The 13388-nt window shown below is 37.3% G+C and overlaps 1 protein-coding gene across 3 annotated transcripts in view; it reads right to left on the bottom strand.

The window, feature by feature from the left end:
* LOC131036644 (dol-P-Man:Man(7)GlcNAc(2)-PP-Dol alpha-1,6-mannosyltransferase) overlaps positions 1–13388 on the bottom strand; it is a 229051-nt gene that overhangs the window by 149927 nt on the left and 65736 nt on the right. For all 3 annotated transcript variants that reach the window (XR_009104127.2, XM_057968579.2, XM_057968580.2), the window contains one exon: positions 9152–9269. Coding sequence is in view for 2 of the 3 variants with exons in the window: in XM_057968579.2 (XP_057824562.1) it covers positions 9152–9269 (118 nt within the window). In the remaining variant the exon portion in view is untranslated. The remainder of the gene's footprint in view (positions 1–9151; positions 9270–13388) is intronic.

Here is a 13388-nt window from a genome sequence, read left to right as displayed (position 1 = left end):
CTAATGATCAATGTGTAGCAGTGGAAGACTTTGTATACCTTGCACCCAAGGAAGAGTGCACTGAAATGGAAATTAAGGAAACAACTGAAGATATCCAAGCAAACGAGATGGTGACATGTGAAGATCAATATGTGGAGATGTTAAAACATGATGAATTACATAGCAAAAGCCCTTGTGAAGAGTATCATCGAGGAATTGAGAAGGAAAGTGTAGCAAAAGGCATAAGTGACTTGAAGGATTATCATATACTTGATGCCTCACCATTTCAAGAACAAGAAGGTGATCTTCATACATTCCAAGACGAAGCAAACCTTGATGAAGATTCAAATGAACATTTACTAACTATTCACGAGGAAGACATCTTTGGTAAGCATTCATCCCTACAACAAGAAGAAGAATCAAATGAAGAGTTTCAAGTCATTCCAAGAAGAGAAATTTCAAGCATCATTGAAGTAATTGAGCCAAGGTATGATAAACAATTCAAAGGGGCGCTACCATCAATGTTAGCATTTGAGCAACCACTAGAGGAGATTTTTGAAGATCAACTTATCAAGGAAACTCTAATCTAAGCATATGATCACTAAAATGGATATCCTTGAACTAGTGATCACTATAGTGATCTAAGCATAGGAAATTTTTACCACCATATGATCACTAAAATGGATAATTTTGATTTACATTTTTTGAATGCCCGAGGGATGATACATCACCAATGGCAACCACCTGAAACTGTTGAGGATCCCTTATCATACGATGCATTGGGGAATAATGAATGAGAGTCACCATTCAAACACGAAGCATGCCAGGTTGTCTCTTTTTGTACTCTTAATTTTCAAGGTTATGAATTTGATTATGGGGGTTTGGGAAGGACAACTTGCATATAGATTGACCATGGACCGATGAGTTGCCTGAATAATTTTGCATGAGGTTTTGACTGAGTAAGAGAGATGCATTGTGAGAGCTTGCTTCTTTGAGTTTAGGGATGAGTTTGCCCAACTATGAACCATTACTTTTGCCATGCTCTTGTTGCATATCCTGAGAAGTCATGTCAAGTCATGTACATGTCACTCCTTTGAGTCATATCCAGCCTAGGAGTCTTGTATATTGTCTTAGGGTAGGTTTTCTTTGAAACCAAAAATCTGCTGCAAAAGAATCTTTCCCAATGCATATGGTTTGAGTTTGCCACATGTTACCCCTATATTTTTGCTCATGCCTAAAGCCTCATAATCAGCTAAAAATCAGCTATTGCTAATGTTTTAATGTTGAAAGTGTTGGTAACCTTTGTTCAAACTTTCAAGGACCTTCATGGACATCCCCTATTTGTCAGTCACAAAAAAAATCATTATTTTTCAAATTATGTGAAAGATGACAAAATCCTTTTGTAGAGATAATTTTAACCTCCTTTTCTCCAAAATGACCAGTTTTTATGGCCAAACTCCATATCGGCTGGGAGATTTTAATGCTTTTATTTTTGGGTTACCCATATGCCCAAACAATTAAATCCCAAGTCTTATGTGTCCTATGCAAAAATGATTTATGGGTTATGCTCTACTTGGCTTAATAATTCTACAGTTAAAATTTCACAAGAAACGAAGCCCTCATAAAAAGTTATGCAAGTTTTTCTATGGCAACCCAAAGGAATAATGTCATACCTTAGGTTTAACATTGAACCATTGAACCAATTTCAAAAGTTCAAAGTTCGGGTTCAAAGTTAAAGTTCAAAGCTCGAGTTCAACCGAAACAGGTTGTATCGCAGCTTTAGTTTTTATGAGTGTAAGGTCTTTGTAATTTTTGGTCATTGAACTTGAACTTTGAACCTTCTTTGGTTAAAGGTTCAAAGCTTCAACACGCAGCTAAACATGAAGACAAAGTGATAAATGAAGCATATTGTGGGCAAAGTCTTGAACCTTCCGATTGAACCCGCAGGTTCAAGGTTCAAGGTTCGAGGTTTGCAGGTTCAAGGTTCGCAAGTTCAAGGTTCGTAGGTTCAATTTCAGAGGTTCAAATTCAGAGTTCAGAGATTCATTAAATTAAACAAATGCAGGTTCAGAGTGTGTGAGTTCAAAATTCAGCAAGTTCAATAATCCAATAACATTGGCATGTATATTGTTTGTAGTTTTCAATGCAACCTGTAACCACGAATTTTTTGAGTCTTTATTTTTAGACAGAAAAATCAGTCTTTGTGCGGGGGGCATAACAATCGATTCAACCATTGGATCACGCTGAATTTTTTATATGTTTTAGAAAACCTAGTTTTCTAAATCCTCACTGAAGCGATTGGCAAAATATTATCGAGTTCAAAAGTTATTGATCTCTGAGTACGGGTCTATAAAAAATCCTGAGAAAAAGATTATTATGAGAAGCTCACGGTGGGGACTCTTTTGAAATGGAGACCCAGATAATAATTTATCCTGGAGATAAAAAATATGTCCACTTGTCAACACATAATTAGATGTGTTTAATTTAAATTTTCTACAAATATTTCTTAGAAAGGAATGGAGGATAAAAGATTTGAGGCTAAAAAAAAAAAAAAGAGTTGTCGGAAAGAAGATAAAAGATAAAAGAAAAGATTAATTAATAATCTTTTCAAGAATCAGTTATTGATAACTGAAAGTCTCTTTAATAAAAGAGGCTATATATATGTAATGAAAAAAAAGAGTAGGGCTTCTTCTTTTTTTCTCTTGCTACTGTAAAAAAAGGGGGCAACGTTGTTTTCTGGACTGCACAGTTTTATTTTTCAGAAGTGTTGAGTCTGTGAGCCCACATTTTGGCATTGATAGAATGAAGAAGATTTTGTTCATCTATGCATTTGTCAATATTTTCTTTTGATTACAATGAGCTTTGTTTCTCTTGTGATTACCTTTCATTGCCTTTTTTGTTATATTAAACTGTGTATGCATTTAATTCTGAAACTTAGATTTCAGAAATAATTCGTATGTTGGAAAGATATTTGTTGTTAGCTCTTTGTCTGGGTATTCTGATCCCCCTTGTCCTTTGAGGCAAGAGAGACTCGATCAGAGTCCAGAGCATTTTGATCTATTGGAAAAGGTATTTTCGTGGGTGCAGGTAATTAAACTGTGTTTTACTTATCTTCATTCACTTCATTATAAATTTGTTTTTCACATCTACTTTCATGGTTATGGGTAGATATCAGTTTTCCTTTATTGCTTTCTGGTTAAAAGCATATTCAGAAAATATACATTTTATCCAACGAAGGGAGTTGTACCTTCATATCAAAATTCAAAGAGCACTTGCACTTACGATTGCAAGTGACTCAACTGTTGGTTCTTTTGTTGTCTTTCGATTTGGGCATTTATGAGTCATTTTTTAAAGGTATTTAAGGAAAAAACTGTTAACCAACACCACACAATAGGAATTCCACTTGATTTGCAAGACGTGGAAGCTTTTCATTCTAGCCGTTCATCCTGATGAAAGTTTTGGGCATAATTTCTCCTATGTTTTGTATTCCTTGGGTGTATAAGAGGCACCTTGGACTATGCATCTCCATTCTTCACAACATTGAAGATAATCTTGTTAGTTTTGTCTAGTTCGAGGCATCATTCTAGACTCGAGATTATTGCTGAAGTAAATATATGATACTCTTGTTATTGTTGCAATAATACTTCTTATTTATGGCGCCACATCTCTTGTTGGTGGGTGCTTGAAATATCCTTGTATGGATTCATTCATTATAGTTCTTTAATCTTCTTGTGCATATATTATTATTCCAATCCTGTGTAAATCTCTACCTTGGCCGCAGGTGCATGTTGGAGTCTAAGGAAGTCAGCAAACTTTTCCTGTCACAAATCCAAGCCTGATTCAAATTGTAAATCCATCGTTCCTGATATTACTAGCCAATATTAATGCTAGTGACTGGGAACACTATTCATTGGTAATCTTGTTATCACAAAAGCTTGCACCCTTGTTGAGCTATCAACTCAACAACCTTGTGAAACATGGAAACAACCCCAAAGTGTGGGACCTTGCACAAGGGGGTTGAATCTCCGGAGAAGGCCGGCTTCCTTCTCAATCCAAGTGCAAGTGTTGAACCAACTCAACACTTCAAAACTTACTCTTAAGCCTATCCTAACAACTTGCAAAGGAAAAGAGAAGAGAGAAATGCTTAAAATAAAAAGAGGTGATGCACCAAGAAGAGATTGTTTCTTTCCCTACTCGAAATGACACAAAGAATCAACAGAAATACCCAGGAGATGCAAAACTTTAGTTGTATGAGTGACCCAAATGCATGTATGGAGGTTAGAATTCGCTAAATGTCAAGAGGGGAGAAGGTTTCCCACAAGTCACACTCAGAAATAAATTAACACAACATATATGAGAGAAGAGCCACAAAACATACACCTATGATGAAGGTAAGGAAACATACACAACATACATAAGTTGAAGGAAGGCAAGAATGGTGATTTCAATTCATTATAAGGCCAATGCCCAAACTTACAGTTGCATAAATGCAAGAAAAATACAAGAGAAGTGAAAGAGCATAGAATAGCTCAAGCCAGCAGGGAGAGAACCCTTTATAATGAGGCTTAACAGCCTTTATATAGAAAATTGGTTACAAGAGTGATCATGACAAGTGTGTGCAGGGAAATGTCAATCTGGGAGTGCAGGGAAGTGCATGCACTTGACTTCTGTACATGCAAGCAACCTAGCCATACCCTGAGAAGGGTGGATTGACTGACCTTCCAAAGTAAGAGCATGCAAACATGACATAAGTTACCACAACAAGCATGGCCATGTACCTCTCTTGATGGAAATCCTGCCAAAATCATTAAATGCACCCTTGTGGCTCCACAAAAGAAGGTGTACAAGTCACAAAAGTCGTCGGAGCATTTAAAGCTTTGACTGTTGACAACGCCATTTGGAAGTGTTGCAAGCCGGAAAAAAGTCCGAGAACTTCGGAAACTTAGGTTCCCGAAGTGGGGAAGACAAGGAAGGAACTTCGGAACCTCGGGGTTCCAGAGTTCCGGGGAAGGGAAGAAAAGACTATGCAAAAGAAAAGGGGGAGACCTAGCAAAGGAACTTCAGAAGCTTGGGGTTCCGGAGTTCCAAGGAACTAAAAAAAGGTTAAGGAAGGAACTTCGGAACCTCGAGGTTCCAAAGTTCCAGGAAAAGAAAAAGGGCAAGGGAACTTCGGAACTTTGAGGTTCCGAACTTCCGGAAAACTGGAAAAAGGGGCTAAGGAAAGGGAGGAACTTCGAAACCTCGGGGTTCTGGAGTTTTGGAGAAAAGAAAGAGAATGCTAAGAAAGGAACTTCGGAACCTCGGGGTTCCAGAGTTCCGAAGAAGGGAAGAAGGCAAGGAGGTCAGGGTTCTGAAGTTCAGGAGAAGAAAAGAAGAGAAGGCAAAGAGAAGGAACTTCGAAACTTCGAAACCTCGGGGTTCCGAAGTTCCGGGGAACATGAAAGAAAAGGAAGTAAAGGGAACTTCGGAACCTCGGGGTTCCAGAGTTCCAGAGAAGAAAAGAAGAGAAGGCAAAGAGAAGGAACTTCCTCCAAGCAAGACAACACTTCCCACCTCATAATTCTTCTGCTTTTCTCCTTGATCAACTGGGGCAGCGCTGGTCCATGGATCGGTTCTTACTGATGGACCAAGGGTGTCATAAAATGACAACAAAGCCCTTTATCGAATTCGTATTCATGGCTGGGTATTCATTGCAGTTTTTGTAATAATAAAGGTTAGACATTGCTCTATTTCTGAAGTGTTTCTTGATTTTGTAATTTGGGTATTGTTGTGTTGAGTGCTCTGCCCACATTCCCCGTCTTTGACAAGGACCCTCATTGTTTTTGACTTGATATTTGATTGAGAAAGAAAGAGAGAGAGAGAGATGTGTATCGAAATCAAACCTTTTGTCAACCTATCCCATTGAAAGGGGCCAAGCTTTGAGCTGAAATGCTTGATTGTCTTGCAAAAGTTTGCTAAAAGCATGTGCCAAATTGCTTGGCAATGGGCCTAGGAAATAACCTAAGTTTGGGGTTTAAAGCTTATGAAAGTTTGGAGTTTTATTTGAAGAAAGTTCGGCATTTGCTAAACTTTCCACCTGCTGCTCCCCTTGAAAATGGCGAACTTTTCACCAAAGTTCCCCAAAGCATGGCAAGTTTCCGAGTTATTAGACCTGTATGCTTGACTATCCCATGGAAAACTACGATAAAAACATCGAAGTTGATGTTTTTGCAGAGAATAAAGGACGAGTCTTCCTCACTGTGTGCCACCAAGCATCAAACTAAGACATCAAAAAACCCCTCACAAGCATGAGCAAAGAATGCCAATATTTAGGAAGGATATAATCTATAGGAGATGAAAGAGGAGCGAGGTATGTCAAAGAAGCAATTTCATTCCCTAAACCTTGCAAAAGTTTAGGCCCTTTCCTAGGCAAAACTCAGATTTTTCCTAACCATTAACATTCCAAAGCACTTAAAAACACTGAACTTAGCTTATTATATTATAATATAATATATTATATTAATATAATACATTATATTATAATATAATATATTATATTAATATAATATATTATATTATATTAAAAGGTCAGATAACTCAAAATTTTCTATGAACTTTTGGTATGAAAATCCCATAGGAAATGCCAAAGTTTAGGCCATTTTTTGTGCAAACTTTGGTGTTTGTAAAGTATGGTCTTTGTGACCCTTCCAGTGGCGAGGTGGAGGTCGAACTTCCTCATCTTGTGCTAACATTTAATGATGTTATAATCCCCTCTTCTAATGCCAAAAGTCTTATTCCCAAGATTGCTTCCTAGGGTTGGATTTTGTAGCCACAAAGGCAGGATTGAAGGCATCAAAGGCCCTTTCCTACACCAACCAAAGGCTAGTGTTGATGGAGACTCAAAATTAGGGAAAGTCCCCCCCCCCCAAAGTGTTCATCCCAAGATCATATAGCTCATCACTTCCTCCTAGCCAAGAGACCCTCATAGGCATGATGGTAGAGAAATGTTAAAATCACATGAGGTTGGTAATCAATTTGAGTTCCTCCAAAAATGAGAGAATAATGAAATGATGATTGATCTTAGACCTATGTATTCATGCACGGTGGAGGATTCACAAGAGACCACGTGGAGATGCTTGGGACAAAGCACTACCATCCAGAACACCGATTGAGCCGGAGGATTTCCAAGATAAGGCTAGAGAGAGAATTCCATAGCCAGCATCCTAAAGATGTCAGTGAGCAGAGCCAAAAGGGAAAGCAAGAAAGGTTGGATGAGCAAGGACCCTTACCACCACCATCGACAAGTTGACAACAAGTGGAAGCCAGGGCATGAGATTACAGGAAAGGTGACAACACAGAATTCTACAAGAGTATGCAGAAATGGAAAATGAACAGCTGGAAATAACAGAAAGTAAATTTATCGTAAAAGCAATTACTTTATTGTAAGATGACTACTTGTGGGCCCAATTTAATGCAATCCAAAAGGGGGGACCAAGTTAGTTATTTCCCAGCTACCAGATTCTCCTTTTTGTGCCTTGAGCCCAGGGAAATTTTGCCTTCTAATGAGATTAATTGAAAACAATTGCAGGTAGTTGAAAAGGTGGTTGATAGTTGTTGAGATAATTAATCAGAACGCTGTCAAAACTTCTAGAAGGCAAATCAGAGCCATTGGATAAATTGAGTCCTGGCCATTGATTCAAAATATAAAATCTACAAAAGGCCACTGCCTCCCTCATTGTAAGGGGCTAGAAAGTTCGATAGATAGAATTTTAGAAGTAGCAGTAGTTAGAAGTAGAATAGAGTAGGATTGTTGGGCAGAAATTGTTGTAATGGCAGTTTGAGCAAATCAATAAAGCATTGAAAAATGGTGTTTTGCCATTTGCCCTAACTTGTTTGCATGGTTTCTCTCCATCTAGCTAATCAAAGTTCAGTGATCTTAATAGTGAAGTGTGAGGGTACTTGATTTGATTTCAGATTCATGCCATTGGAGGCTTGTTGACTACAAGTCTTCGTGCATGGTTAGTATGAACCTACTGTTGATCTTAGTTCAACTGTTAGTGTTTGTTTTGGATTGCACCAGAATTGGATATCTGGATGAATGTTCGTGGTCTGAAAATCTTTCATCCCCTTTGGAGCTTGCACTATTCCTATAGAGTTGTGAGTTTATCTCTGGTTGAGCAAGGACTAGTTTATTCGAAATTTGTCTACCTACAGCACCAACCGTTACTATCCTTTTGCTTTTATTTTCCCCAGTTTGAGAATCAAAACATCGCCAAATGCATAAGTCCCCTCGTGTTTACCAGCAATACCTGACAGTTGGAACCTTGAAGTTTTCACCCATGATCAGTTTGAACAGCATTAGGGATTTCATTCAAGAGATGATAGGATGCACTTGGCATTCTATTTTGTGTTGATCGAAAGTGCAAGAGCAAGCAGCTAGTTTTCGCCATCAACAGGTATATACTTTTGTTCTGCTGTTGTTCTTTATAATATGCACTTCTTATATAAACCCCTTCAAAAATTACACAAGCAAACCACATGAACTATCAAACTGGAAACACATCATACAGCAATATTGGAAACATCGTATTTTCAGAAATTGGTAAATCAGAAAAGAAATTTTGAGGCCATTTTCAAAAGGGATCTTTACAGCCTTAAACATCTAACTCACCTTGGTACAACACTGTCAATTTAGGGACAAAAAACACAATTGAGAGAGGCAATATGAATGCAAAATTTCCATCGATTCAAAAGAAAAATTAAATTAGTAAAAATGATTTTTTTTATTATTTATTAATGACATTTTAAAGCATACTTTTAAGAAAGGCTCACATGTCTAAACATTTATGACCTCACTAACTCTAATAATAACTTGAGTCCTGTCTCCTAGTACCTAGCCATAAGTACAATATTAAAACACAGCATGACCATTACTATTCTGGCATAGGTGTTTTATTTAAAATTTCTTATCATCATCCAACTCTGGTTCATCATTCATTTCCATTTGGTATTCTACAGTCTTATGCTTGAAATCTCAATAAAATTTATAAAAGAAAATAGCAGTTGTCGCAAGTTCCAATGGAATTTATTTCTTAAACTGTTAGAATAAGTTAATCAACAATGGTCACTAAATGTTCGAGAATAAATGCTCAGTAAAAAGTTGACAACAGTTCAAAACTTCAAATAAACATACCTATAGCCAGAGAGAAAATATTTGGAAGTGGTCGTGTGCAGTAAAATAAAAGATGAAACTGCAATGCAGTCATTATTGCAAAGAAACAAGATATTTGTTCACCAAATTTCCTCCTAACCTGTCCTAATGCAAAAACAAATATTTAGAATCGTGGGAAGAAGCACATAGAAATACTAAACAATGCCATAAAACTTGTAGCAATAGTGTGTTAAATAAGATCAAAGATAGCTTCTAGAAGATGAAAATAAAGAAATTGTGCTGACATCATTGGATAGTTCAACATGCACTAAAAGCACCAAAAGTGATCCCAATGCTAGTAAATCAAAGAAATGTAATGATTATATTAATACTAGTGAACAACAAATTTAAAAACAATTTTAAAAAACACAATTAACTATATTCTAACAAACAAACATAGATTGTTAAGTCTTGATTGCACCTGATGGAATATTCTATATTGGCTTTTCCTCCAAAAAATTAAATGAACAAGTTGCAAGAATAATATGAGCAATGGCTTATCATATAAGCTACATAAAATAAATCAAAAAACCTACATCAATAGAACCTCGCAACATATAAAAAGCAATGTGCTAATGATAGACAAGCAAGACTACATCTAAAACATATAAGCCTTTATTGGCATTATTCAACAACTACTTAATCTAAATACACCAGCCACCCTTAATGACTTAACTGGGTACAATTCGAAGTTTACCTTTAAACATGAGAAACATCCTTACCAAGTGTTTTAGTCATTTGTAATGTCACCTCCATAACCAGTCAACAAAGTGAAGTTTGAACCATGAGCCTAGTCTATCGAGTTCCCGCAGGCTAATGGGTAAGTGAATAAATAAGGAATTGTGGAGACATTCTACTTGACTTGGTGTAATTTTATATTTTATGTGACCCAGGACTTTATAATTAAATAATATCAGCTCTTAAGTGAAAATTAAAATATTTCACTTATTTAATTATTATAAAGTTAATACATTTGAGGGTCCCATCATCATAAATTGTTTTTAGAAGAGGGACGACTAGGGAGTCATTAGGTGACTTAAATAAATTAAAAAATAAGGAGGACTCAGGGTGGCGTCCAATATGGAGTTATAAGGGTTTAATATGTTAATAAAATAAAAAGCCTAGAGCTGGCATCCAAGATGGGAATCATAAGGGGTTTTAAAATATTAACAAAATAAAGTGTTAAGCCTCCAATTTGGACGTGGGAGTTAGGGCAAAAGTGGATGCCTATTTTATTAGAATATTAAATTCTATGTTAGTCACCTATTTTTAGTTCCTTGGTTAATGGTCATTTACTTTTTTTATGTATTTAGCTTTTTAGTTAATTAGCTTTTAAGCTTTATTTAGCTTTCACGCTTAATTTAGCTTTCACACTTAATTTAGCGTTTAGCTCTTTAATCTTTTACTTCAACGTTATGTTCTAATTATAGAATATCGTCTTGTAAACTCTATATATACGTGTATATCGTTCAATGTAATCATCCGATTATTGAATCATTCATTCAATTTCTTTTTCATGGTATCAGAGCATGGAAATTAAAATTTTCAAAAAAATTTGTTATTTAAATTTTTCAAAGTTTTTATTGAAGAGATTTTTTTAAAACTGTTTTTTTTTTTCAGATTCTTTTTCTCTTCCTGGGCAGATTTTTTTTTGCAAGTTGAAAATTTTTCTAGGGTTTCTGCAATTTTCGGCTAGGGTTTTGACCCTTCAGTTCACGTCGAAATTTTATTCTGGTTGCAAAGTTCATGGTGGGTTTTTTGAGACCTCAATTGGGTCATCGTCAGATTTTTATGGGTGCATCGTTTTTTGTGCCTCAATTTTTGAGCCGTCAGATTTGCATTCTGTTTTCAAATTCTTGGTGGGTTTTTCGAGAGCTTTTGTAGGTTGGTCTCAAATTTTTCTGTGTGCCTCGTTTTTCGCACCTCGAATTTTGTGCCAACAAATTTGCCTTGGAATTTAAAGACAGTTCACAATTTCTGCTATTTTTGTGGACGTTGGGATTTTTGTTGTTTTTTGGGCACCATTTATGCTGTTTTAAGTGCGCAAAAAAATTTAAGTTTTGGGTTTCTTCCAAACCTCAAAATTTGTGCCTTGGAATTCGTGCCAAAATTCTCCTATAGGGTTTAAGTTTTTTCAGCAATTGCTTCTATCCTGATTTTTTTTTTTAAATCAGATTCTTCTATCTCTTGCTTTCACTTAGTTGACCTCGATCAACCTCGATTTCCATGATGGCATCATTAATCAACATCATGTTGGAACACAATCAGAAGTTCAACGGCCGCAACTACAACACCTGGAAACAGCATATACTTACCATCTTTGAGTATCGTCGCCTTGATCAGCTTGTTTTGGGCAAGGAATCTCGTCCTACAATAGCAGGTGATGATCAAGACAAACATGATGTGAAGAATCGAAAGGCTGTCATGCTTATCAAACTCTCCATCACAAATGATCAACTCCCACAGGTGCCTTCAGGTAAAACAGCAAAAGAGATCTAGGATCTTTTGAAGGATCTTCATGAAACGTCTGACAAAAGCCAAGCTTTCTTTCTGAAGAATATGTTGTTTTCTATCATGATGGATGAGAAGTCATCTATCCAGGCACATCTTACGAAGATCAAGGAAATCTGTGATCAATTAGAAGCTATAGGCCGAACCATGGTGGAAGAGGATATGGCAGTGATCACGTTGAAAAGCCTTCCCAGATCCTACAAGCATTTCATTGATACGCTCAATATCTCCTCTAGTGTTGATTTGAAGTTTCCTGATCTTTGCAACAAGTTGCTACAACAGGATCGATGGAAGCAATAGTTTGCAAGCAGCACTAGTTCATCCACTGAACAGGCTTTCACAGCCTTAGCTTCGCATAAGTACAAGGGTAAAGCTCCGTCCTTCCAACAAAAAGGACAAGATAAAGGTCAACCTCAGCAGTCTTCCAAAAAGAAGAGCTTACAATGTTCCTATTGTCATATATATGGCCATTTGGTGAAAGATTGCCGGAAATTGATAGCATCCCAGCAATCCAAATAGGGAGGGTCCAAGCAGAAAGCCAATTCTGTCATGCATCTTGATCAGAAGGAATCTGCCTTCTATGCGTTCATGGCCCAAACCTCCTCTGATGATGTTCAATCATCAGCCTAGTACATTGACTCTGGAGCCTCTCGGCATTTCACACATCATCGGGATTGGTTTACAGAGTACATGCCTTTCACTGATTCAGTGATCTTTGGTGGAGGCAAAGAGTATATTGTTGTCGGCAAGGGCAACGTTTAAATTTCATCTGGTGGGAGGGATTTAATATTCCTCAATGTATACTTTGTACCTGGTACGAAGCTCAATCTACTGTCAGTCAGTCAGATTATGCAGCGTTCACCACAGCTGGATGTCGTCTTCAGGTTGCACAAGTGCAGCAATGTTGATAGGGAGAATCACACTACAGTTGCAGTTGGTATTGAGGATCATGGTCTTTATAGACTTGTTGATTCTACTGGTTCTCAGGAGCTTGCCATGGCAGCTAGGAGTACTTCCATCAGAACTCTTTGGCATCAGTGATATGGGCATCTCAATGTCCACTATCTCTCTCAATTGGTTCGAGAGGATCTAGTCGTAGGATTACCTGAGATTCAAACTCAGAATCATGGAGTTTGCGAAGAGTGTCAAGCTGGAAAGCCGCATAGGACTCTGTTTTCAGATGGAGACGCTTGGAGAGCATCCAAGGTCTTGCAGCTCATTCATACAGACATCTGTGGTCCCATGAACACTCCAGCAGTTGCTGGATGCAAGTATTTTCTATTATTTGTAGATGATTTCAGCAGACGCATGTGGGTTTATTTTCTTAAGCAAAAATCAAAGGTGTTCACAATGTTTCAAACGTTTAAGGCCTTAGTGGAAAAAGAGTCTAGCTGTCAGATAGTCACTCTTCGGTCCAACAATGGAGGGGAATTTTGTTCTACAGATTTCACCAACTTTTGTGCATCACATGGCATTAAGCATCAACTTACCACACCTTACACCCTGTTGTGGCGTATTCACACATCGCTCCATTGCAAATGGGGACCCCTACTTTTTTTGTTTTCTAGGGTTTGTTTCTAGGTCTTTTAGGGTTTTGTCTATTAGCCTTTGCATGCTGAGTGTTGCCAAAGGGATCACTAAGATAGCAGGCTCTGTTTTAGATAAAAGGTGAGTCAGTGGATGCTCCGGGTTAGGGTCATCTTTGAGA

The sequence above is a fragment of the Cryptomeria japonica genome, chromosome 1 (genome assembly GCF_030272615.1).
Source record: "Cryptomeria japonica chromosome 1, Sugi_1.0, whole genome shotgun sequence".
NCBI classification, from domain to species: Eukaryota; Viridiplantae; Streptophyta; class Pinopsida; order Cupressales; family Cupressaceae; genus Cryptomeria; species Cryptomeria japonica.
Note: the sequence above shows the minus strand (reverse complement) of the source record. Positions and strands in the feature narration are given on the sequence as shown.